The 27,476-nt window shown below is 46.1% G+C and overlaps 1 protein-coding gene across 1 annotated transcript; it reads left to right on the top strand.

The window, feature by feature from the left end:
* Nucleotides 1-27,423, top strand: NUP85 (nucleoporin 85). The gene is made up of 19 exons (XM_077251729.1): nt 1-157; nt 3,990-4,083; nt 5,253-5,412; nt 6,023-6,093; nt 10,801-10,844; nt 11,636-11,705; nt 13,365-13,486; nt 14,357-14,491; nt 15,357-15,470; nt 15,751-15,882; nt 16,130-16,236; nt 16,331-16,414; nt 17,175-17,240; nt 17,386-17,537; nt 17,688-17,805; nt 26,162-26,262; nt 26,357-26,508; nt 27,066-27,170; nt 27,267-27,423. Exons 1-19 carry the CDS (start codon nt 122-124, stop codon nt 27,363-27,365), a joined length of 1,962 nt encoding a protein of 653 aa, XP_077107844.1. The 5' UTR covers nt 1-121; the 3' UTR covers nt 27,366-27,423.
* Nucleotides 27,424-27,476: the final 53 nt, after the last annotated feature.

The following is a 27,476-nucleotide window of genomic DNA, read 5'->3' as shown; positions in this document are numbered from 1 at the left end:
AGGCGCAGGCAGTGAGGAGGACGGCGCAGGCGCAGGCAGTGAGGAGGACGGCGCACGCGCAGGCAGTGAGGAGGACGGCCCCGGCCTCTGACATCAAGCGGGAACCTGGAAGTTTAGGAAAATGATGGAGGAGCTGGACGAACAGCCCGCGGACACGGTAACCTGCCGCTCCCCCCTCACCGGCTGTATCTGTGCTGCTTCTCTGTGGGGCAGTGGCAGACCCCCGGAGTTGTGTGCCCCCGTACAGCAGCCATGAACACCAGTTTCAGCACAGACGTGCACATTGGGTTCGCAGGGCTTGTAAATCCGCTATCAGGTAGACTCTAAATGCAGCCCATGCTGTATGGTAAACCACAGGGGTGGCAGAGCCTGGCATGGGGCCACAGTGGGCTACTAATGATGGCAGTGTGTTCTATCACTGGGCAACTGTGAACTTGCATTGGCGCCACATTGCCATCAGGCCACTGCATGGTGGGCGCAGCTGTAACCCGTCGCTCCTCAGTGGCTGGCAAAGCATTGGGCCACATCTGGCCACGGCACCTCATGCAGGGTAGAGCATTGGGCTAGCACGTGGCAGCGGTGCACGGTGGCTGCATTGTGCCAACACTTTGGATCAGTATGACAGCAGGCCACTGGGAGTCAGGGCTGGCAGAGTGTTGGACCACGGCGCAGAAGGCAGAGCTACTGCAGACCTTGGGTCCCTTTAGTTCCTTGGAAACCACACCAGCGAGACCCCATGATCAAATGTAGTTTGTGGAAGAAATAATTCCTCGTGGTCCTACGTCTCCGGCCTCTGATGCCAAGGGTGTATGACAGTAGCCGTACCTGTGTCCGCGTGGGAGAGCCGCGTATACAACGATGTGCCATTTGTATCATCGTAGCCGGGGCTGCAGAAATCAAATGACCTGTTATTTATGGAGCAGATGGGACTGGTCACCCAGCGTAGCCGCATCGTTCTCCAACAGTGAGCTAGTGTAAAATCTGCCTGCTCTCTCTTATTGCTTCCTCATGCTTTAGGCTAAGTGCACACGTTGCAGAATTACCGCAGAAATTTCCGCTGCAACTCCTGCCGCGGGTATATCGCATGTGGAATTGGCATGCGTATTCCCGCTAAACACTAGCGTTTTCCAAGCATAGTTAGCTTGCAGAATGCTTGCGTTTTCCAAGCGATCTGTAGCATCGTTTGGAAAACTGATTGACAGGTTGGTCACACTTGTCAAACATAGTGTTTGACAAGTGGGACCAACTTTTTACTATTGATGCTGCCTATGCAGCATCAATAATTAAAAGATATAATGTTAAAAATAATTTAATAAAAAAAAAAAAAAAAATGGTGATACTCTCACCTTCCGGCGTCCCCCGCAGGCTTCCAGCTCCTCGCGATGCTCGCGTTCCCAGTAATGTCTTGCGGGAACCGCGAGACTGCTACATCATCACAGGTCATTGCCGCAAGGCATTACTGGGAACGGGAGCATCGCAAGGAGCGGGAAGGCTGCCGGGGCCGTCGGAAGGTGAAAATATCATGATTTTTTATTTTAATTCTTTTTTTTTTTTTTAACAATTATATGGTTCCCAGGGCTTGGAGGAGAGTCTCCTCTCCTCCACCCTGGGTACCAACTGCACATGATCCGCTTACTTCCTGCATGTTTGGCATAACCCCATGCTTGAAGTAAGCGGCTCAATGCATTCCTATGTGTGCAGAATCCCCGCGATTCCGCACAAAGAATGAACATGCTGCGTTTTTTACCGGAATGCGATTCTGCCGCGGGAAAAAAATGCAACATGTGCACAAAAATTGCGGATTGCATTCTAATAGTAGGATGCTTAATGTATGCTTTTTTTTTCGCTGTTTTATCGCGTTTTTATAGCAAAAAAAGAAAAAAACACGAAAAATCCTGAATGTGTGCACACAGTCTACACTGCAGGTCTGCTGCGTATACAGGACCAATGGGAGGTCGGGGCATAGAGAACAGTAGTCACTGGGAGAGTGATCCTAGCCTATGGTGTAATAACCTGCTAGAAGGAAAATTTTGGATCAGATACTGAGGCAAGCAGCGTTTAAGGCCGGTTTCACACTTGCGTTTGTAGCAGCTGCGGAGGGCTGCGGACTTCCTCTGTGAAGCCCCGCCCTTCGCCGCTAGCTCCGCCTATTTCTGCATGCGGCCGGCATGCGGCCTGTGTACCTATATTTAACATTTGGTACGCAGGTCGTGCCGCAGTATGCGGATGCTTCCGCATGCATCGTTTTGACGATGCGGAGACCAGCGTAGGACGCAGCTTGTAGCAATTTTTTATTTTTTTTTTCCGTATCGTCAAAACGACGCATGCGGACACATCCACATACAGCCGCACGACCTGCGTACCTAATGTTAAATATAGGTACACAGGCCGCATGCAGAAATAGGCGGAGCTAGCGGCGGAGGGCGGGGCTTCACAGAGGAAGTCCGCAGCCCTCCGCAGCTGCTACAAACGTAAGTGTGAAAGTAGCCTAATACAGAATCCAGACTGCCAGCAAACGTTTCCTGCTCTATTATTGGAATTAGGCCACGTGCACGTTTGGTCAGTATTTTACCTCAGTATGTAAGCCAAAAACCAGGAGTGGGTGATGAATACAAAAGTGGTGATGTGTTTCTATTATACTTTCCTCTGATTGTTCCTCTCCTGGTTTTGGCTTACAGATACTGAGGTAAAATACTGACCAAACACTGATGTGGGAACGCGGCCTAAAGGTACCTTCACACTAAGCGACTTTGCAGCGAGAACGACAACGATCCGTGACGTTGCAGCGTCCTGGATAGCGATCTCGTTGTGTTTGACACGCAGCAGCGATCAGGATCCCGCTGTGATATCGCTGGTCGGAGCTAGAAGTCCAGAACTTTATTTCGTCGCTGATGACCCGCTGTCCATCGCTGGATCGGCGTGTGTGACACCGATCCAGCGATGTGTTCACTTGTAACCAGGGTAAATATCGGGTTACTAAGCGCAGGGCCGCGCTTAGTAACCCGATATTTACCCTGGTTACCATTGTAAAAGTAAAAAAAAAAACACTACATACTCACATTCTGATGTGTGTCACATCCCCCGGCGTCCACAGGGTTACGCGCTGCTGCTCAGAGCTTCCTGCACTGAATGTGTCAGCGCCAGCAGTAAAGCAGAGCACAGCGGTGACGCACCGCTGCTGCCAGCGCTGACACATTCAGTCAGTGCAGGAAGCTCTCGGCAGCAGCGCGTAACCCTGTGGACGCCGGCGGGGGACGTGACAGACATCAGAATGTGAGTATGTAGTGTTTTTAGTTTTTTTTACTTTTACAATGGTAACCAGGTTAAATATCTGGTTACTAAGCGCGGCCCTGCACTTAGTAACCCGATGTTTACCCTGGTTACCCGGGTGCTGCAGGGGGACTTCGGCATCGTTGAAGACAGTTTCAACGATGCCGAAGTCGTTCCCCTGATCGTTGGTCGCTGGAGAGAGCTGTCTGTGTGACAGCTCCCCAGCGACCACACAACGACTTACCAACGATAACGGCCAGGTCGTATCGCTGGTTGTGATCGTTGGTAAGTCGTTTAGTGTAACGGTACCTTTAAACAGGTGTTCCTGTGTGAAGAAGTGATAGCTGATAACAGATCGGTCAAAACTAAAAGCAGATTAGAGGACTTGTTTTCCCGTGTTGGATATAACAGCCATTGCTTGTTTGTGCTGCTGCTCTCTTTGCATCACCCTGTGTGTGGAATTGTTGGGGATCACAGGGTGCAGTGTTTGGCTATTCCCATCAGTCCTATAGACTTTCAACAGTGCAGCAACGCACATGTGTTCTTTTCTTACAGGACCCCTATGAGTGATGATAAAGCACTATATGGCATTTGCTGTGGGTTTAAAAAAAAAAATATATATATATTTATATATTATTATTATTTTTTATTATTATTATTTATTTCTAAATCTGACTCATTGGGTTCCTTTGTCCTCTTCATGTTTTTTTTAAACTTAGATTGTAAAAGGACTTGGGCGACGTGACACACATATTGGGTTCGATTGGGGACCAGGAGAATTGCTTCTTTATGAAACCCATTACCCAAAAAAAGGTATGTATGGTACTTCCTTAAATAGTAACTACATTTTTGTCACAAATCAACAATAACAGTACTTGTAAAGATATATTACAAAGTTGTTTTTTTTTTTTTAAATTAGATATAAATACCTATTTTTTTAATCATTCACAAACTTGTCAAATCTGTCTACAAATCTGTCTGCAGTGAGGGATCAAATTATACCTGCTATTATAACATTATTTTATTTTATTATCCTGAAAAGTCCCTTGAAAGTTCAGTTATCCCCAAATCGTACAAAAAAAAAAAAAGGAATTGGTATACCTGAAAACATTACATTGTTAAAGAAGACCTGATAGCAAGATATATGACCCCTAACTAAAGCTATGCGTAAAAAGCCCCTTTAATCCTTATTGTACTCATACTTTGCTGGTACAATTTTGTTGTTGCATATTTGAAAAATCTCATCTTGAAGTTTTATGCTCAAATGCAGTGTGGCTGGCACTTTACTCCTCAGCGCTGCTGTACTTTGCTTCCCACTGATGGCCTCCGGTCAATGATTGACAGGTCACTCTTCCCTCAGTGACATGCATCGCTTGCTAAGTGGCCATCATTGCCTGGATTAACGTCATCAGAAGAGGTGGCACGTGCATGGTAAGCTCCTTATGACGATGCAAGATCAATGTACAGGATCCTACAACGTCATTAGGCGCCGTCATTGCAGCGAACCCAGGCAGTGCGCTCCTTAATGATGTTGCGGGAGCCAGTATGTTGATCTTGCATGGTCAACAGGCACCACAATGACAGGAACCTGGGCAATGACTGCACCAGCGCAGGGGAAGCAGCTCACTGGCAATAAACGACCAGAGGTTGGCGAAGTACGGAGAGGCTGGTGAGTGAACTGCTCACCCCGATGCCCTTGAGTGTAAAACTTCAAGACTAGATTTCTTGATAATGCCCAATAAAATTCTTCTAGCAAAGTATGAGTGTAATCTGCAATAGATGGGCTTTACACTCATGCCTTTAGTTAGGGGTTGAATATCCTACTGACAGGTCCTCTGCTTGAGCAGCACCCTAGACAAGCTAGGCTGATATGAAATGGATATGCTAGGAAATCTTTATAACCCCTGTTATTTCGTTGTGACAATTTTTATCCCCGTAGTCAATCCAATAATTGAGGCAACTCATTTTTTTTTTCTCTGCAGACAACTTGCATTTGCCAACAACAGGCCTCCTGGCTTTCATGCGTAGTGACGAAGATCTGTACTCTCCAGTACTGAGAAAGCTATTCAATGAGTCTCACGGAATATTTGTGGGTCTGCAAAAGAATGAAGAGGCAGCGTCCAGCAGGACACATAAAGCTCAGTATGTGATTGCTGTTAGGGGAGCCTGTCCATACACCGTTAAGCCCCCGTCTCACTAAGCGAGATCGCTAGCGAGATCGCTGCTGAGTCACAAGTTTGGTGACGCAACAGCGACCTCCGTAGCGATCTCGCTATGTGTGACATGTAGCAGCGACCAGGCCCCTGCTGTGAGATCGCTGGTCGTGTCGGAATGGCCTGGACCTTTTTCTGATCGTTGAGGTCCCGCTGGGTAGCACACATCGCTGTGTTTGACACCTTACTAACGACCTCGTTGACGACTCAGACACTGAATCCTCATAATAGCTCCCATGTGACATCGTTGTACAGGTCGCTACAGGTCGCTGGTGAGATGTCAAACAGTGAGATCGCAGCTGCGATCGTTAGTAAGATCTCACTGTTTGACATCTCACCAGCGACCACATAGCGACGCAGCAACGATCCCTGACAGGTCGTATCGTTGTCGGGATCGCTTTAGCGTCGCTAAGTGAGACGGGGCCTTAAACCTCTTAGGGTCATTAGTTGCCAGAAACCTTTGATGTTTGGTGACTCTATTTGTAGTTTACTGTTGAACTATATATGTGCACTAATGTGATTGGTATTTAATTTCACAGGTTGGTTCTTGTGAGTAAGAATTATCGCTCACTTCTCCAGGCTTGTATGCAAGAAATGCACAAAGTGGCAAGTAAGTCAAACACTCCTGTATTCCAGTTCCTCGTGAAATACCAGAAATCTGCTTTGTGTCACACCTTATTTTCTCTGGAAAATAGTAAAAACACAAGCACCAATTGGACTAGATTGTGTAGGGAAGTAACGGGAGTGATGATATCCAGTTGTCTTTCTATTCATACGTTTGCAAGAGGAATAAACGTGCAATGTAGGGTTCTGACAAAGCGGCTTACTTTACTAGAATGGCAGTTATTTCCTAGAGGACATGTCTGGTGCCTCCTGTTAACCTTTTGTCTGGTTATTGGATTAATTCCACTAATTGCACCAATCTGTAAGAATTATTAAAATATACTTTCCCTTAAAACTTTCGATATATCGTGTGCTACAGCTCCCTGTATTTACTTGCTGACAATGTAAATAGTATTGCAACTTTCTGTAGCAATGATTGAATGAGATAAATCAGTAGGAGCCTTGTAAAGGGGCCCCAAACTGTGTAAAGAACATAAAATAGCAAACTAGGCAGATACACACTCTCGCTGAGGCCAGCGCTGGCCCTCGCTGCTGCTCTGGTCCTCATGTTTTAATTACAGTGCTGACATCACATCAACAGCATGTGTTACCGCTTCTGCCAGTCACTGAGCTCAGCAATGTGTGCGGTCCGCCTCATTGCATGAGCGCAGAGCTCGGTGACTGGCCAGAGCGGTGACGTGCTGTTGGCATGACGTCACCTTGTTAGTAAAATGCAAGTACCTGCTGAGTTTCTGTGCTCTACGCAGTTTGGAGCCCATTTTCCTGCAATTAGACACCACCTTAAGGGGATTGTCCAGTTGCAGAAGAAAATTCTGTGTTCACTCCATGTAAGACTGCCAAATCGTGACAATGTGCTGTCAGACTCTACGTCCCCTTCTCCATGCGAGTGGCGGTGGTGTATCGTCCTCCCGGCCCCTCTCATCAGTTCCTGGATAATTTTGCCACCTGGCTTCCACACTCTCTCTCCTGTGACACACCCACCCTTATCATGGGTGATTTCAACATCCCCATTGCTTCTCCCCTCTCCACATCTGCTTCTCACCTTTTATCTCTATCCTCCTCTTTCAGCCTCTCACAGCATACTAACTCTCCAACGCATGAAGATGGAAACTCCCTTGACTTGGTTTTCTCCCGTCTTTGCTCACTGGATGATTTCACAAACTCCGCTCTCCCGCTCTCTGACCACAACCTTCTTTCATTCTCTATCAAGAACTGCCATCCCTCTCAGGTCACCCCCACTTTCCACACTTATAGAAACATACAGGCCATTAACACCCAGAAACTTATGAAGAACTTGCAGTCCTCATTGGCCCCAATCTTCTCCATCTCATGTCCTGATTCTGCTCTGAAGCATTACAATGAAACCCTGCAAAGTGCCCTGGATGAAGCTGCACCTCCTATACATAGAACAACTCGGCACAGACGGCGACAACCGTGGCACACGCTGCAAACACGTTTCCTGCAGCGGTGCTCCAGGTGCGCCGAACGTCTTTGGAGAAAATCTAATCTACCCGAAGATTTCATCCATTATAAGTTAATGCTTAAAACATACAACTCTGCCCTTCACCTCTCCAAACAAACCTATTTCAACACCCTCATCACCTCGCTGTCCAATAACCCTAAACGTCTCTTCGACACTTTCCAGTCCCTACTCAACCCAAGAGAGCAGGCCCCAACCACAGATCTCCGCGCTGATGATCTGGCCAATTACTTCAAAGAAAAAATTGACCACATTCGACAGGAAATCATCTCCCAACCTCTTCATACCATGCACTGTCCTCCCTCCCCCACTGCATCTAGTTCACTCTCTGACTTTGAACCAGTTACAGAAGAAGAAGTAAGCAGGCTCCTTGCATCTTCTCGCCCGACCACTTGCACCAGTGACCCCATTCCATCACATCTCCTCCAATCCCTTTCCCCGGCTGTCACCTCTCACCTAACAAAAATATTCAACCTTTCCCTCACTTCCGGTATTTTTCCCTCCTCATTTAAGCATGCCATCATACATCCATTACTTAAAAAACCCTCCCTCGACCAAAATTGTGCCGCTAATTATAGACCTGTCTCTAATCTTCCCTTCATCTCTAAACTCCTCGAACGCCTGGTCCACTCCCGTCTTACCCGCTATCTCTCAGATAACTCTCTTCTCGACCCTCTTCAATCTGGCTTCCGCTCTTTACACTCGACTGAAACTGCCCTCACTAAAGTCTCTAATGACCTACTAACAGCTAAATCTAATGGTCACTACTCCATGCTAATTCTCTTGGATCTCTCCGCATCATTCGACACTGTGGATCATCAGCTCCTCCTCACTATGCTCCGCTCCATCGGCCTCAAGGACACCGTTCTCTCTTGGTTCTCCTCCTATCTCTCTGACCGATCCTTCACTGTGTTTTGCTGGTTCCTCCTCCTCTCACCTTCCCCTTACTGTTGGGGTTCCTCAAGGATCAGTCCTAGGCCCCCTCCTCTTCTCTTTGTATACTGCCCCTATTGGACAAACAATCAGTAGATTTGGTTTCTAGTACCATCTCTATGCTGACGACACCCAATTATACACCTCTTCTCCTGCTTTCACGCCGACCTTCTTAGAAAACACCAGTGATTGTCTTACCGCTGTCTCTAACATCATGTCCTCCCTCTATCTGAAACTGAACCTGTCAAAAACTGAACTCCTCGTGTTCTCTCCCTCTACTAACCTACCTTTGCCTGACATTGTCATCTCCGTGTGCGGTTCTACCATTACTCCAAAGCAACATGCCCGCTGCCTTGGGGTCATCCTTGATTCCGAGCTTTCATTCACCCCCCACATCCGATCACTGGCTCGCTCTTCTTATCTGCATCTCAAAAACATTTCTAGAATTCGCCCCTTTCTTACTTTCGACTCTGCAAAAACTCTTACTGTCTCACTTATTCATTCTCGTCTGGACTATTGTAACTCTCTACTAATCGGCCTCCCTCTTACCAAACTCTCCCCGCTCCAATCTGTCCTGAATGCTGCTGCCAGGATCATATTCCTCACCAACCGTTACACCGATGCCTCTACCTTGTGCCAGTCATTACACTGGCTACCCATCCACTCCAGAATCCAGTACAAAACTTCTACCTTCTTCCACAAAGCACTCCATGGCTCAGCACCACCCTACATCTCCTCTCTGGTCTCAGTCTACCACCCTACCCGTGCCCTCCGCTCCGCTAATGACCTCAGGTTAGCATCCTCAATAATCAGAACCTCCCATTCCCGTCTCCAAGACTTTACACGTGCTGCGCCGATTCTTTGGAATGCACTACCCAGGTTAATACGATTAATCCCCAATCCCGTGCCCTAAAAACGCATTTGTTCAGACTGGCCTACCGCCTCAACGCATTAACCTAAACTATCCCTGTGTGGCCTAATAAAAATAAATAAATAAAAATAAGCATAATCAGGTTCCGCGCATCGTGTTCTCATACACTTCATGCAGTTAATAGCCTCTGTGTCTGTACTGCTACATACTTAGGCTGTTAACTGGTTCAGGCAGCTTTACATGAACACCCGAGCCTTACACTATGGCTGGTCCAAATAACTAAAGCAATTGTTACCATCCGCCTCTCGTGTCTCCCCTTTTCCTCATAGTTTGTAAGCTTGCGAGCAGGGCCCTCATTCCTACTGGTATCTGTTTTGAACTGTGATTTCTGTTATGCTGTAATGTCTATTGTCTGTACAAGTCCCCTCTATAAGTTGTAAAGCGCTGCGGAATATGTTGGCGCTATATAAATAAAAATTATTATTATTATTATTATAATGTGCATGCTATAGTGATTTTCCTGTATTCCCCATGTAGGCAGGCAGTTATGTGACTACATGTATGTACTTTCCTTACTTGTGGTCACATGCGGAGTAGTCTCACCTGGTTCTTGCCAGTGCTGAGTCGTGGAGTCAGTATAAAATACTCCTTTCCTAAAATATATAATAAATTGGGGGCAGTTGTACAAAGCAGGATGTAATGTAAATGTTTTCCCTAAGAATTTGGGAAAGTTCTGAAATGTCCTATAAATGTCTGTTATGTTCCTGATCTAAAGATTTTGGCTTTTAGTGGAGATGAATCTGTGCCACACTTTATGCACATGCTCAGTGGTGACCTGGGCTGTGGGGTCGGAGTCAGGGAAATTGAGGAGCCGGAGGTTTGGCTTACCGACTCCACACCCCTGCTTCTCGCAATAAAAGAGAAATGCCCACCCATCCACCCGCATGGGGGAATCGTGACGCATCGCACACTGTCAAGACTTTGCAGTGTACAGACACATAGCGTGACTGCCAGCTTTACAGTGGACCAGTTAGCTGTCATGGTATGTGCCTAGTATTTTCTATTAAATAGCAGTTCTAAGAAATCTGTGCACTTTTATTCCTCCTGGAAATATATGTATATATCAATGTCTAGGCTTTGGCACAAACCAGAGTTTTAAGTAAAGATGCTCCTGAGTTGTCTTTTCAGGGGGGATTACTTGTATTTAGGAGCAGAGTTGTCAGGAGAACACACAATGTGTCTGGTCACTGTCCATTAGATATTCGGTCCTTTGCTTTCTCACTAGCTTTTTGCCACCTTTTGTGCTCTGCTTGTATTGCCCAGCATGCCACTTCTTTTCAGTTCTGACACTTTTTTTTTATCTAAAGCAGTATCACGTATTAAACAGAATTTTGAAATAATTTTTTCAGGCTGCACACGAGACGGGAACCAAAGTGCCAAGTACTCTGCGCCGGTGAGGCAAAATACTGTTTGTTTGCCTTTTCCTTTTCATGTTAAAAAAAAAAAAATAAATAAATTTGTTCATTGTACCTACCATACTCATTTTAAAACTTTTCTATGTTTTGCTATCCGATGGTAGGGAGACCGATATAGAGTTTTCTATTATATAAAGGAGTCTGGCCTTTCCTGGTCAGAAAAAGTGGCTGTATAGGATAACTCAGAAAGGAAAACCTGTTAGTTATTCAGAACGCTAAATCAGGGGGTGCAACTTATTCTGATCCACTGTCTATTCTATGCAATGCTGCCCTTAGAAGCATTGTCATAGAATAGGTTCTAAATGTCTTTGTTGGAGCCACCACTGGTCACCAGAATGGGGATCTCAAACTCCTTGTTCATTTTTACTGAACCGCCACAGTGAGCTTGGACTGGATCCGAGGTTCCATTCAATGTCTGATCTGAATCATTTGGCCAAGCACGGCACTTCTGTTGCTGCTTTTAGAAGGTGTTAGCTGCTCTGTCTGCTTGTAGTGGCCATGGCTTGGTACTGCACACCCGCCTCTTATTCAAATGAATGGAAGGCAGATGTGTAGTACCCTGCAGCGACCACCACAAGTACATAGAGCAATTCGGCAAGTACTTGCAGCCGCTGACACCAATCAAAGCTAATTATTGGGGGTGCCGGGTGTCATAGGTCATCAATGTAAATGTAGTGAACATCCTCTTTAAGCATAGATAGCCTCAGATTTTGAATCACCTGATTGAAGTCTTGTGTTGTCTAATCAAATTATCTCTTATGACCTTTAGCTGTCTATCCTGTCAGCCATGGAACTATGCTGGAACCTTTGTGAAATACTTTTCATTGAAGCTGCCGCAGGTGAGCATTTGGGGCATTTTTTATTTTTGAATAGACCTTTTTAAAAGATTTCTAAATCTAGAAATTTACAATGAGAATCAGACCTGAAGGAATTTTACATAGAGAAATGTCAAGTGTTAAATCCATGTTCACGTACTAAAATGCCAAGTGGGTGGGTTTAATGATTTTGTGTCCTACGGCAGACATGGTAAAGTGGTGGTGGGTTCCTGCCGCTGTAAGTTGTCCTACAGGCACATATAAGATAGCAAAGTTGAGGAGGGAGACATGGCTGACCTCCTCCGACAGACTTCCTGGCCTTGGCTCACAAACTACATGGGTGATTTCAGCGTTTGGGTTGTTTCAAACATGCTGTTTTGAAGCCAAACATTCTACTTTGCTTTTTTTTTTTCTTTAATCCATAGAAAAACTACAGTGAAATGGCACCTTAGCTTATTTAAAAAAACGAGGTATAAAAAAATTGCATATATTTTTTTTACAAATGTAATCAAGAGTCAATGTGCTAGTAGTGGCCAGTAGTGATGAACGAGTGTACTCGTTGCTCGGGTCTCCGAGTATTTGTAACTGCTCGGAGATTTAGTTTTCGTTGCCTCAGCTGCATGATTTATGGCTGAATACATGTGGGGATTCCCTAGCAACCAGGCAACCCCCACATGTATTCAGCCTGTCTAGCAGCCGTAAATCATGCAGCTGCGTCAACAAAAACTAAATGTCCAAGCAGTAAAGGTACCTTCACACTGAACAACTTAACAACGATAACGATAGCGATCTGTGACGTTGCAGCGTCCTGGATAGCGATATCGTTGTGTTTGACACGCAGCAGCGATCAGGATCCTGCTGTGACATCGTTGGTCGGAGCTAGAAGGCCAGCACCTTATTTCGTCGCTGGATCACCCGCTGACATCGCTGAATCGGTGTGTGTGACGCGGATTCAGCGATGTCTTCTCTGGTAACCAGGGTAAACATTGGGTTACTAAGCGCAGGGCCGCGCTTAGTAACCCGATATTTACCCTGGTTACCATTGTAAATGTAAAAAAAACCAAACACTACATACTTACATTCCGGTGTCTGTCGCGTCCCCCGGCGTCCGCTTCCCTGCACTGTGTCAGCGCCGGCCGGCCGTAAAGCAGAGCACAGCGGTGACGTCACCGCTCTGCTTTAGGGCCGGCGCTTACACAGTGCAGGGAAGCGGACGCCGGGGGACGCGACAGACATCGGAATGTGAGTATGTAGTGTTTGTTTTTTTTTACATTTACACTGGTAACCAGGGTAAACATCGGGTTACTAAGCGCGGCCCTGCGCTTAGTAACCCGATGTTTACCCTGGTTACCCGGGGACTTCGGCATCGTTGGTCGCTGGAGAGCTGTCTGTGTGACAGCTCTCCAGCGACCACACAACGACGAAACAGCAACGCTGCAGCGATCGGCATCGTTGTCTATATCGCTGCAGCGGCGCTTAATGTGACGGTACCTTTAGAAATACTTGGAGATCACCCGAGCAACGAGTACACTCATCACTAGTCACCAGTAGTATATATGAATGACCATGTAAATACTGCACAGAACAGTTCTGATTATTTATTTAACAAGAAAATTAGTAATTCTTGATAAATGACATACATTTGCATAATTACTCGAGTAAACTTATTAATTTCACTTTTAGCTGGTTCCCTCCTGGTACTACTTCTTGACTGGATACGTTTGCATGCAATTGACATAGACAGCATAGCTGAAGAGGTTCTACAGAGTGAAAATCCCCTGCAGCATGGCAGATTCTGGGATGTGGTGAGTGTTACGATAACTAATGGTTGTCAGCTATGCTTGGTTTCTATTGTTATCCTTTACAGCCTTAAACCCCTTCTTGCACATGGACATAAAAGCACATCTAGTTTAATTGTGCCTTTCCACAAATGGGTGGGGTACTGAAGGGTTGCCATTGGAACCAGAGATTGAACAAGGGCCTCCAGGCTTGTCAAAGCTGTATGCATTTTTGGCAAATGGAGCTCCTGTCCGTTATACACTCTCTATACCAAAGCATTAGATCAGTGATCTAGTCTGAAGTCTCAAAGTGGGACTTAAAAACATAAAGGGCTATTCTGGCCCCTGTCACTTTTCCATTGCGAGCACAGTTCCTGTCAATCTTGCACAGGCTCGCTGCTCTCTGTAATCGTGGTGTCACTTGCGCTATTCACCTCACAACGTAGACATGGGCAACAAACAAAAATAATAATGCTTTACAGTATATTAGAAAAATGTGCACAGTAATATAAGTATAGCAATTAAATAAAAAGTACAAAAGTAGTGTGACAGTAGTAAAAAAAAAAGTCCCAAAAAACCCAGATTTGGTGACAGCATGAAATAAAGCTGTTACTGATGAGTTCGAGACACAGCACAAGCACTTTGAAATAATACATCAACCTCAAGATCCACCTCTTCATAGTCCTTGAGTCGCTGTGTTGCAATTTTGGGCCCGCTTTATTTTAAAAAAATTTGGGGGGGAATCTACAATGCTTGTCACGTATTTCAATTTATGAATTGTATTGTGGAATTGTGTGTACTCGTTTTATACCGGATTCCTCTGTGGTCCGCTGTATGGTTTTATTTTTCATACCTTAGATTTTTTTAACCCTTCCTTACATTATACCTTCATTACAGATCACTGGATATGTCCTGCAGGCTCGTATGGATGAAGCCCGGCAATTGCTGGCCAAACAAGCGGCTGCTTCCACAAGCACCCGGAGCATGTGCCGAGTCCTAGACGATCTTCTCAAGAAAATGCCTATATTCAGTGTATGATTGATTATCTATTGAAAAGAGTAGCATTAGATTATAGATTTCTGTTTGTCTGCAGCATATATATTGTATAAGTATTCTGAAGAAAAGGTTAAAAAAAAAAAAAAAACTTTCTTGCAATGCGTAGTCCATTGTTCCAGACAAACAGAAATCTATAATCTAATGCTACTGTAATATATATCTTACAATAGTTATCTACAAACATAACCTAGTACCTACATTATTCATACTGTATATTTGTTTTTGTTTTTAACGTAGATTTTTTTTATTTTTAGAAATAAATCAGACTGTTGTTCATCCTTATAATATAAAGTAACTGCAGTAAAAGAGATCCAAAACTGATCTGTTACGGCGAAGCAAAAATTTACAAAACTGAACGTTAAGTTCTTAGTTTAACATTCTGATCGGACAGTATGAAGCCCACTGCCACATGACGGTGACCCTGTCGGTGAGTCCCTGCCTTTAAAGATGCAGCACCCATGACCAAAATTATTTTATCTCCTTTCACCTGGTATTGGTGCTCTATGGCAGGCGTTGTTCCTGTGGGGTGGTGTGACCTAGAGCAATGGGGGCTTTGCCTTGCAGCATCGGTTCTGTAGGAGACCTGGTTGCTCTCCCGCTGTTGTGGCGTGTAGTCACACCTTTGAAACCAACCAAGAGGTTCGCCTTGATGTGGCAGTGGGCTTCATACTGTCTGATGAGAATGTTAAGTTTTAGTGCTTAGCCACAATAAATCGGTGTATAGGTTTTGGATGTGTGGTCCATGTCCTTTTTTCTACAATTTGGTCATCCTTGTAATATCAGTTCCCATAATATGTTCTTCCATGTTTTTTTTTTTTGTTTGTTTGTTTCTTTTTCATAGTCTCAGACATTGACAGAGTTTGAATTAAAGTGGCAGCACTGGCGGGAGGAATGTGAACGTCACTTACAGTGTGCAACCTTCTCATCCAGTCCTGACATGGAGACTATCTGTAAGGTGTGTACCCCTACAGTGATATTCGCTTATGAGGAGCATGGGTCCGATGATGGGTCCATTATTAAAACAAAGAGCTACCACAAGACCAGACTATTCACTTATTCGATGCATGACCTGTTGAGGTATTTGAGAATGTTTAATAATGCAATAATGTGAAGAAAACCTTAAAAAGGTTGTTATGTATTTTAATGTCAGGCGGCAAGGAAAGAATTGTTAATTCCTGTTACGTCTTGTGGGACTAGAGTACTTGTGATCACTGAGCTTCTTGACTTACTAATAGGTTTTACTGGGATCTGAGGACATCATGCTTGAGAAGAAAGATCTGATGGGCAGTTGGTATCACTTCCTGGTATCACAGCTGCTTTTTACACATCCGACGGTGACCCTGACAGAAATCCACACCTATGCTCAGGTGACATGCAACCTGAAGATCATGTACTGATAAAATGTTTTGGCTGTATTGTTAGCAAATTAAACGTTACATTTGTCACATTTCATTTTGCATTTTGTGTTTTGTTTCGCCATAAGCGAAATTCTACTATCCTGTCCTCGTCTAATAGATATCTGAGACTATACAATTTCTGCCATATGAAAGAATTATTTTATGAAAACTGTTCTATTTTTTTAATGACTGCCCCTCTGTTCCCTCGCCCCCTCAGTCCTGTCTGGACATCTTTAATGCTGGAGACAGCAGTTCAGAGCCCCTGGACAACATTCTGCTAGCAGCTTTTGAGCTCGATATTCATCAAGTCATAAAGGAATTCAGGTAATCGGCCATGTCACATCTCTTGTCTCTCAATAATGTTACTCCAGTGTATGTTCACTTTAATTCTATACACTTTTTTTTTCCTGGTTTTCAGCATTGTGACAGATAACTGGTGGTTTGTGGCTCATCTTACTGACCTGCTGGATCACTGTCAGCTCTTTCAGTCCCACAAGCTATAGTAAGCTGGAGTAAGATTTGGGAGAGGGAGGAGAAGGAGAAAAACATACCTGTGATATATCTTTCTTACTGGATGTGATTTATTATGTTTTTAGAAACTGTATCTTTTATTTATGGTAATCTATACTAAAATGGATTGTTAGGAACACTAGACTAATAGTCTATCCTTATAATAGGCGAATAAGGAATGATCACTGTGGGTCAGTGTGCCCATTCATTGTTTATATATAGACCTTTTATATGGAATTGCTTGGTATTACAAGTATGCCTATTTGAACAAACCTGGGCAACCCATTTAAACAGAGCGGCTTTATTCCAAAAACCGCACCACACCAGTCCACAGATTGTTTGTTATTGCAGCTCAGCCATCTTCACCTCTGTGGAGCTGGGCTCCAATGCCAAGGCATGTATGGATAGGTCTTGGCATTGTTTATTGCAATAATTTGGTCATCTTCTAATGTTAGGCAATTGTCACTGTCAAGACACCCGAGCGATCAGCAGGTATTGTGCACCTGTCCAATCATTCCTGACAAGTATCAATAGACGCAATGTCACAGGCCCTGCTCACCTAATTCACAAGTCAGAGGAGCCGGAATAACCCTTTAAGTTCTCCCCCTTAACAAGCTCCACCCTTCAGCCAGTTACTGATGGGAAATTTTAAGCCAAATTTACCCAAAATGCAGATTTTCTTGCTGTTTCTTTTTAGCATTCATTTCTAGTTGTTTAAGTCAAACCATATCTTAATTTCTGCTAAATTTTAGTTTTGGGTCCAACATGCGAGAACACTTACTACTGGAGTATGCTGCTGGCCTCTTCTCCCATCATAGGTATGATATCCCTTTCCATCTGGTTTGCATCCTTTATATGGCCATTGTCATGTCCTTTTCATTCAGCAGCACTTCATCGCTTTTATAATGAAGTTTGCGCTTTTCTTTTACATCCTGTAATTGATGGGAGTGTTTTTTCTTTCAGCCTTTGGCAGCTTGGGGTTGACTATTTAGATCACTGTCCTGAACTGGGTCGAGTTTACCTGGAGCTTCACATGGAGAGGATTCCTTTGACCACGGAGAAGAAAGCTTTGAAGGCATTGCGCATCTGTGAGGAGCGGCAAATGACAGAGCAAGGTATGTGATAAGGAAAATTTAAGAATTTATGTGGTTTATTGAGAATTTCAGTCATCGTGTGGTGAAATCTCCAGTTGTAAAAAGGTAGGCTTTTATCTTTTTATGATGTCCTGAATGTTATAAGGTCCACAACTTATTCCTCTTTTCTAGTTCGCAGTATTTGTAAGACAATGGCGATGGAAGCTATGCGCAATAGACGATTAGGATCAGCACTTTCATGGAGCATTCGAGCCAAAGACGCAGCATTTGCCACACTCATATCTAATCGGTGAGTGCACACTGAGTTCTTTAAAAAATGCTGTGCCCCTCAATTACAAATTTATTTCTGCTCCCCTGGTAATGAAACTCGATATGCAAGCTTTCTTTCTAACCAAGCAGGTGTATGCATTGGAACTTCTATTTGGTCTTTTGCTTTTTCTTCTCTACGACGCTGGCCAATCAAATCACAGTGGTGTCTCAGAGGGGGAAAAGTTAATGCCCACAGAGAAGGTCACAGCTGTAGCCTGGTTCAGTGTTTTTTTCCTGAGACGAGGTGAGCTTTGTCACAAGTGAACACTTGAGAATGTCAGTCACTGCTTCCCTTCTTCCTATTGGAGTGCAAGAGCAAAGGAGAAAAGCAACGCATTGTACACAACCAGGCTGCAACTGGGTCCTTTCTTGTGGGCGTGGTTTTTTTTTTTTGTTTTTTTTTTTTTTTTTTTCATTCTATGACATGGCAGTGTTTTACTTGACTATTCTCCTCTGACATTTGCCAAACACCCGCATAAGTTCTGTGGTATACGACCACTTGGCTCAAGGGAAAATGTGCTTCTTTATTACCAGGAGGCGTAACTTTGCAACAGAGGCGCAAAGGAAAACTGTCAGAGTCAGGGAAGCAGCGCCAATTGGAGATGTTCACATAAAAAAATAAAATCCAGTGGAAGATCCTCTTTAAAGTGAACCTGTCACCAGAAAAAATGCTAGCAACATGCAGATATGGGGTTAATTTGCAAGTTAATAGTTTTATTAATCTGCCCTGTGCCCGCAGTTAGCTGAACGATGGCAGGAGACAATTAACTCCCCCCTCGCACCCATGGCAGTGTTCCGGTTTGTCACTCCGGTTTCACCGGCGCTGGTTCAATCACCGCTCTCAGTATACAAAGAGGTGGCTGTTGCCTCTCCCCCAGCCCTGACACTTGCTCTGCAGTAGGGCTGGCTGTCAGTCAGTGTCGGGCACTCTTGCACCCACTGCTGCTCTGTATACTCAGAGCGATGATGGATCCAGCCCTGCCCCCGTGACTGAAAGCGAAACGCTGTCAAAGGTGAATAAAGTTAATTTCTTTATCGCTTCATTGGGGGACGCAGGTAACCATGGTGTATGCTGCTGTCGCTAGGAGGCTGACACTATGCAAAAAAAGGAAAACAGCTCCTCCCCAGCAGTATACACCCACCGACAGGCACAAAGCACCTCAGTTTAAGCTTAGTGTCTGTAAGAGGCGGACCTGGATCTGATCCTAGATGCGTCTTTTCCTTTTCAGGTCACCTGTTGTGTTTTATTAACCTGAAAGACTAAGGAAAAAGATTTTCAGCTTCAGGGTAATGGTGTAATTTCTCACCCTGTTTTCCCACACTTATGCAGAGCAGTGTGGTGTCACCCACATTGCCCACTCTCGGACCCGCAGGCAGGACTTTATCCCCTGTCACCTTTACTGGTGTTTCAGGGTGATTACTGGTGGCCAGTCCTTGCCTTTTCTCCTCCTCACCCCTCTCTTCGGAGAGGGCTGAGAGGAAGAGGGTGGTCAACAGCGGTGGCCTCCCCCCCTTGTAAGGGGTTGATGCCATCTTCTGCTTTGTCTGGAGGCGGTGTGGAAAGGAGGATTCCAGTGACCGTCTCCCACCTGAGGGCTCCTGATGTGATCCTCTTCGCTGCAGCGGGACTGGGACTTACAGCAGGTATGTCTCCCACCGAGACTCACTGCAGGTATGTCTCCCTCCACAGCGGCAGGCGTTATTCTGGGGTATGCTGTCCCTTCATCCCAAGGGGACAGGGTGGCGTTAGTGGTAGCGAACAGCTGGCGGCTGTGGCCATGTTTCCCATAGCCGGGCGCAGCACCCCCTCCTCCTCCCCTTGCTGGCTGCACCTTTCCTGCTTTCTTTAGCCAGTCATGGCGTGCGTTTAAATCGTGTGCTCATTTTATCCAATAGGATTGGACAAAATTGTCTCCCTCTTCTGTTGAGCTGGCCATTCCCCCATCCCCCCCCCCCCCCCCCCCCCCCCCGCGATGGGGCGTGTTTTTTCGGCGTTCTTTCTTCCGCTCCTATCACAGAGCTCTCTGCAGACAGCTTCCACAGCTCTTTCTGCTGGGTGTCGCTGGCATCAGGTAGGCTCTGTTCTGTTTGTCTTGAATCCTCCACCACCATGTCTGCCCCACAGGAGAACCCTAACGCCCGGAATGAGAACACTCCCCTCCCTCCGGAGTGGGCTGTTTCCACGTCAATCTCAGATCTGACAAAAATTTCAATCACTGGTCCAGGTCCCGGATTGACCTCCCCCGCATTTGTCTACTGCCACCAGTGCTCCGAACGCCTCTCATGGTGATTCGCACGCACCTGACGATGACCTCCGCAGGGTCAAATCGGGTACAAAGGAATCAGGCTCCTTCCAGTTCTTCCTCTAGTTCTCCAGGTCCCTCTGCATTCCTCACGCCATGCCCCCTCCTCAGAGGCAGCTTTTGTGTCGGAGGTGGATTCCCAGTCAGTCTGATACGGACCAGAACTCAAAGATGCAGGACATGGTCAATAACCTTATCTTGGCAATTACCCAAACTCTGTACCTAAAGGAGGATGAGGCACCTGCTCAGGAGCACTCTGTTTCCTTCAAGCGGGTAAACTGTCCTTCCCGGAGTCTTCATTGGGGAACACAGCACCCTGCTTAATTGTTTGTACCATTATTGGGCCTATGTGCCTTCGTTTTTTGGGTAGGTACATATGTTAAGTTTTTGGTTGCTTCTCCTACTGCTTTAACACTAACTGAGGTACTTTGTGCCTGTCCGTGGATGTATACTGCGGAGGAAAAGCTGTTTTCCTATTTTTGCATAGTGTCAGCCCCCTACAGCAGCATACACCATGGTTACCTGTGTCCCTCAATGAAGGCTCCAAGAAAGATATTTTACAGTGAGTACCAAAAATCCCTCCTTTCTTCCAGCAGCATTCAGCTAAGTGCAGGCGCCGGCCAGGTGAATTAAGGTGCCGTTACACTAAGCAACTTACCAGCGATCGCGACCAGCGACGTGATCGCTGGTAAGTTGCTGTGTGGTCGCTGGGGAGCTGTCACACAGACAGCTCTCTCCAGCGACCAAGCGACTTCGGCATCGCTGAAACTGTCTTCAGCGATGCCGAAGTCCCCATGTAAAAAAAACCCCAAAACACTACATACGCACCTTCTGTCGTCCTTCATGTCCCTCGGCGCTTGCCGCACTGACTGTGTCTCAGCGCCGGCCGGCCGTAACAGTGGTGCCCAGCGGTGAACCGCTGTTACTGCAGGTTCACCGCTGGGCTCTGCTTTACGGCCGGACGGCGCTGAGACAGTCAGTACGGCAAGCTCCAGGGGACGTGACGGACAACAGACAGTGAGTATGTAGTGTTTTTTTTTTTACTTTTACCATGGTATCCATGGTAAATATCGGGTTACTAAGCGCGGCCCTGCACTTAGTAACCCGATGTTTACCATGGATACCAGTGAAGACATCGCTGGATCGGCGTCACACACGGCGATCCAGCGGTGTCAGCGGGAGAGTTGCGACGAAAGAAAGTTCGTCCACTCTCCCTGCAACCAGCGATATCCCAGCAGGATCCAGATCGCTGCTGCGTGCCAAACATAGCGATATCGCTATGCAGGACGCTGCAACGTCACGGATCGCTGGCGATATCGCTGCAACCTCGCCCAGTGTGACGGTACCTTAACTCTCTTGACCTGAAGATTAAAAGATTAACCCCATGAATGCAGGTTAATAGCATTTTTTGTTTCTCGTGACAGGTTCCCACTGAATCTCCATACAATGCAAGTGGCACTGAAACTATGCTTTTGGTCTTGATCTTCTAGCCACTTAAAGGGAACCTGTCACCCCCCCCCCCCCCCCCAGGACCTATTAAAGTATAACAGCTACCTTCAGCAGTACTAAAGCTGCATTCTGTGAAGGTGGCTCTTATGTTTATTATCCCTAGGAGCGCTGAAATAATGACTTTTATACATTTCCCGCCATACCTCTATTGAGTCAGGGAGGTATGATTTCTCCCCCTGACTCACCCACCTCGCAGACGTCCACCATCCAGCTCTGTCGTCCGTACGCCGCCTCTTCCCTTTTGTGTGACTCACCGGCGCCTGCACTCTGCAATCAGTTCTCGGGCATGCGTTGTGCGCGCTGCCCGTGAACTTACATCAGGTGCCTGCGTGTAGCGGAGGCCCCAGATCCCGCCCCGCAGTGTGTTATGATGTATTCACACTGCTGTGCTGGGAATCTGGCGCTTGCGCAGTGGAGCGGGTCACCGTGCTCCTCGATGGAAGTGCAGAAGTCTCGCGAACTTCACAAATCTTGCGAGACATCGGCACTATCTTGAATGGAGCATGGTGACCCGCTCCACTGTGCAGGCACCAGATTCCAAGCCCCGCAGTGTGAATACATCAAAGCACACTGCGGGGCGGGATCTAGGGCCTCCGAAACACGCAGGAACCTGACGTAAGTTCACGGGCAGCGCGCACGACGCATGTCCGAGCACTGATTGTAGAGCGCAGGCGCCGGTGACATCACAAGAAAGAGAGAAGAGGCGGCGCACGGAGGACAGAGCTAGATGATGGACGTCTGCGAGGCGGTTGAGTCTGGGGGAGAAAACATACCTCCCTGACTCAATAGAGGTATGGCGGGAAATATATAAAAGCCATTATTTCAGCATTCCTAGGGATAAGAAACAAATGAGCCACCTTCACAGAATGTAACCTTAGTGCCCCTGAAGGTGGCTACTTTACTTTAATAGGCCCTGGGGGGGTGGGGGGCGGGTGACTGGTTCCCTTTAAGGCCATCTTCTCATGTTAGAGTAGTTATTTCCGTTTTTAGATTCTTTTTGGAATGACAAAATGGAAATAAAACGATCTAGTTCAGGATCACTTGATTTGACAGCCCTATTGCCACAATCCGAATTGCCATCTGGGCCCGCTCTTGTTGTCGGTGCAAGGCATTCTCATCTTGGCTCCCTGTTTCTGTTTTATTCTGACCCAATTAATCTACTATATAATTGTCTAAGGGTCACTTCCGTCTTTCTGTCCGTCTGTCTGTCACGGATATTCATTGGTCGCGGCCTCTGTCTGTCATGGAAATCCAAGTCGCTGATTGGTCGCAGCAAAACGGCCAAGACCAATCAGCGACGGGCACAGTCCGGCGGCAAAATGGCCGCTCCTTCCTCCCCGCAGTCAGTGCCCGCTCCATAATCTCCTTCAGTCAGCGCTCACACAGGGTTAATGGCAACGGTAACGGACCGCGTTATCCCGCGGGTAACGCACTCCGCTACCGCTGCTATTAACCCTGTGTGACCAACTTTTTACTATTGATGCTGCCTATGCGGCATCAATAGCTAAAAGATCTAATGTTAAAAATAATAAAAAAAATAAAAAATCGTTATACTCTCCGTCTGTCAGCCCCTTGGATCCAGAACCAGCCTTTCCCGCTCCTCGCGACGCTCCGGTGACCGCTCCAAGCATTGCGGTCTCGCGAGATGATGACGTAGCGGTCTCCTGAGAGCTGTGCAATATACTACGTGGGCTGTGCAATATACTACGTGGGCTGTGCAATGTACTACGTGGGCTGTGCAATGTACTACGTGGGCTGTGCAATGTACTGCGTGGGCTGTGCTATATACTACGTGGGCTGTTATACACTACGTGGCCTGTGTTATACACTACGTGGCCTGTGTTATACACTACGTGGCCTGTGTTATACACTACGTGGCCTGTGTTATACACTGCGTACATGGGCTGTGTTATACTACGTGGCTGTGTTATACGCTATGTGGGCTGTTATACACTCCGTGGGCTGTGCTATATACTCCGTGGCCTGTGCTATATACTCCGTGGCCTGTGCTATATACTCCGTGGCCTGTGCTATATACTCCGTGGCCTGTGCTATATACTCCGTGGGCTGTTCTATATTACATGGCCGGCCACGAACAATCAGCGACTTCGCTAATTGGTCGCGGCTGGCCGAATCCTGTGTATTCAATGTATTCTAAAATCTTCATAAATAAACTACATACATATTCTAGAATACCCGATGCGTTAGAATCGGGCTACCATCTAGTATTTCCATAACCGCTCATGTACCTTTCATACCTGCATGGTATTCTCATGTTATTGCCTTCTAACTTGTACAGATGGTTTTTGTTTTTTCTCCTTTCCCTCATTGGGGGACACAGGACCAAGGGTGTTATGCTGCTGACACTAAGTAAACACAAAAATATTAGCTCTTCCTCTGCAGTATACACCCCACACACTGGCTCCAAGCGAACCAGTTCAAGCTTAGTGTCAGAAGGAGGCACGTGCTCTGTTTCTCAGATCACTTCTATAGCTTTTTTTATTTCTCTCTTTATTCTTAATGTTTCAAGGATTACAGGGGCGACTGATCCCTTAAGGGCACCACTCTCCCCAAACCTTCAACAGGCGGGAAAGCGGAGTGTCGTCTCCACGTACCCCCTCCTGCATCGTTCTCATCGGAAGGCCTGAGATTTTTTTTTTAGTGGTGACGGGTCCCCACTCCGGCAACAGATGGGAACATGGAGTGTCGCCTCCATGTACCCATCTCTGCATCCAGACCCATCCTGATTTTATTTTTTTGTACTGGACCAACAGCCCTGACCCATCCTTAACCCCTTGGATGTCCAGAGGCACTCATGGCGTCTGTTAGGCCCCCACTGCATTGCCCCTGATATACAGCGGCAATGGAAGGAAGGCGAGCGTTCCCTCTCTCCCTTCCTGCAAACGGAGTGGCGGATAGAGGGTCCCTGCACCGTCCAAATGAGAGCAGCTGACCTAAGAGTGGAAAACTCCTCAGACATGCGCCCGGGCCCTGCACTTAATACCTCCTGCAGTGGCTTCTGCAGGGACGCACACCGCTGGTAAGATGGGCTGGGTGTGTGTCCGGGCCTCAGTTTCCCTCAGCCAGGGAAAATCTTTTCTCCCTTTTCAATGGCTGGTGGTCACCACCGACGCCACTCTTCTTGGCTGGGGGGTGTCTTTCATCATCACACTGCTCAGGGGCACTGGTCACCTCGGGAGTTGCGCCTTCCAATCAACATCCTAGAAATTCGGGTGATTCGGTTGACCCTGCGGCGGTTCCATCACCTCTTGGCAGGTTGTCCCATCCAAATTCAGTCGGACGACGCCACGGCTGTGGCATATTTCAATCATCAGGAGGGCACCCACAGCAGGGCGGCAATGCGCAAGGTAGAACACATTCTCTGCTGGACAGAGATGACCAGTCAGTCATTTCAGCGGTTCACATCCCGGGCATGGAAAACTGGGCGGCAAGACTTCCTCAGCCGTCAGGGCCTCCCCTTGGGATAGTGGTCACTTCATCTGGAGGCCCAACAGATTTGTTATCGTTGGGGGACTCCGGACTCGCCGTTTCAAAGTCTACAATAGCCAGGTCTGGGCAGACGGATCTTGCAGGTGGCGGTAGAGCATCTCTAGACAGTTGGTACGTGGAGTTTGGTCTGTTCTGTCGGTTCTCCACCCAGGGACTGCTTTAGGACATCCCATGGTCCTGTGCCCCCCCCCCCCAATAAGGCAAAGGAGAAATAGAGATTTTTGTGTACTCACCGTAAAATCTTTTTCTCCGAGCCACTCATTGGGGGACACAGCACCCACCCTGTTGGCCTAATAGCTTGAGTATGTTCTTTGGTATGACATTTTCTATACTCTCACAGTATGTTGCTTTTTCCTACTGCTTTGTCACGGAACTGGTTCGGCTGGAGCCAGTGTGTGGGTGTATACTGCAGAGGAGGAGCTAATCTTTTTGTGTTTACTTGGTGTCAGCCTCCTAGTGGCAGCAGCTTAACACCCATGGTCCTGTATCTCCCAATGAGTGGCTCTAAGAAAAGGATTTTATGGTGAGTACACAAAAATTCCTGTTTTTTTAATGCTAATTTTATGGTCATGAGAGCCAGAAGGTTGTTTTCAGTTGTCAGCCATACCATTATCTAGTCAAGGAATCTGTCTGCTTTATCGATCCATGCTTGAGGGATGATGACCCCATAACTAGTACTTAGTACTCCTAGTACTTAGTACTCCCTCGTCCCCACTCTGAAGCTGAAGGGGTGGGGGTGGAATAAACGTAATTAAGTACGTACAGAACAGCAGGAAACATATTAAAAGATTATGATGGTTTATGGCTGAACCCAGGACTAGGTATCTCCATTCTTATATTGATAGGGGTGACCGTTGAAATGCCAAAAATATAAGTTGTGAGAAAAGCCTTTGAGGTTTAACATTTGACAGTCCAGTAACCTGCCATCTGAGATCTGCTGAGTTAAAGAATCTGTAATTTCTGGGATCGTCCATTAAACACAAGCTTTTTTTTTTTTTTTTTTTTCCCCTGAAGGTTTTTAAAGGATTACTGTGAACGAGGAAGATTCTCTGATTTGGACCTGATTGACAATCTGGGTTCTGCAATGTTGCTCAGTGATCGTCTGACATTCCTAGGTGGGTTGTATTTATCAAAGCTGTAGTGTTGTACTACTGTTTAAACCTAATTACTCTAGTTATGCTGATCTAATGGTTGTGACATTTAATAAAGGAAAATACCGGGAGTTTCACCGGATGTACTATGATCAGCAATTTGAAGAAGCCGCCTGCTTACTCCTCTCACTCATGACTGCTCGCATTGCTCCCTGCTCTTTTTGGCTTACTTTACTGCTGGATGCACTGCCTCTGCTTGAGCAGCAGCAGGTAAGTCATGTACAATGCACACATATTAGCAAAAATGCCTGAATTTCAAAACAAGATGTTGCCAAGAATAAAACTACTTTTTTTCAGACATCTATGGCAAATTCCATGATATATGCCAAAATGTATTGGATGGTAATATTAGAATATTAGCCATCAAGCAATATAAGATGTGAGTGCAATTTCCAAGGGCAGCTCGGGACTCAAATGTGTTTTTTTTTTTTTTTCTTCTTCTGGATTAAGTATTTCTATAGGGAAGTAGGGCCTTGCTGTGTCCCCAGGTAAGGGGGTGGGAGCATACAGAACATTTTTTTTTTCATGTAAACCCCATTTCTTACCAGCTGGTAATTCCATGTGCTCTTTTATTACATTTAGGAGGCATTCTTAGTTCAGGAACTGCTTGGGTTAAATTCTTAGTCAAAAACGTCATTATTTTTTTTTTCCATATAAAATGCTGCTTTTGTATGCATAATTCCAAGAAAGTGGCCATGCATTTTGGAATGTGCTAAGGGTCTAATTTCAGAAAATCCCCAGCTCCCCTAACAAACTGTCTTCTATAGGTGATCTTTTCTGCTGAGCAGACATATCAGTTAATGAGCTGCTTGCAGGAAAGAACGACGGCAAAGCTGGAACCTCTCCAGTCAGAGGAGAACCTAAGAGCCCAGGTAAATTGCATTGGGTAACAGAATAAGAAGCTTCTTCTGTAGTGCATGTCAGGAGCTGACTGATAACCTTGTGGTTTGTGCCGTTTTCTTCTACAGGACAGCAGCATTGAACACACAAAGCTTGAGATGCTTAGGCTGGCTCTTGCACGAAATCTTGCCCGCGCCATTGTTAAAGAAGGAACTGCTCAAGTGTAAATAAAGAAAATATCACATGTAATTATATTTTGCAAATAAACATCTTTCTTACTTTTTGGTTGCGCTTACTGATGTCTGCAGTTAGAACAACAACAAAACAACAAAAAACAA

Source organism: Ranitomeya variabilis, chromosome 4, assembly GCF_051348905.1.
Source record: "Ranitomeya variabilis isolate aRanVar5 chromosome 4, aRanVar5.hap1, whole genome shotgun sequence".
NCBI lineage: Eukaryota > Metazoa > Chordata > Amphibia > Anura > Dendrobatidae > Ranitomeya > Ranitomeya variabilis.
This window is presented reverse-complemented; position numbering and strand designations above follow the sequence as displayed.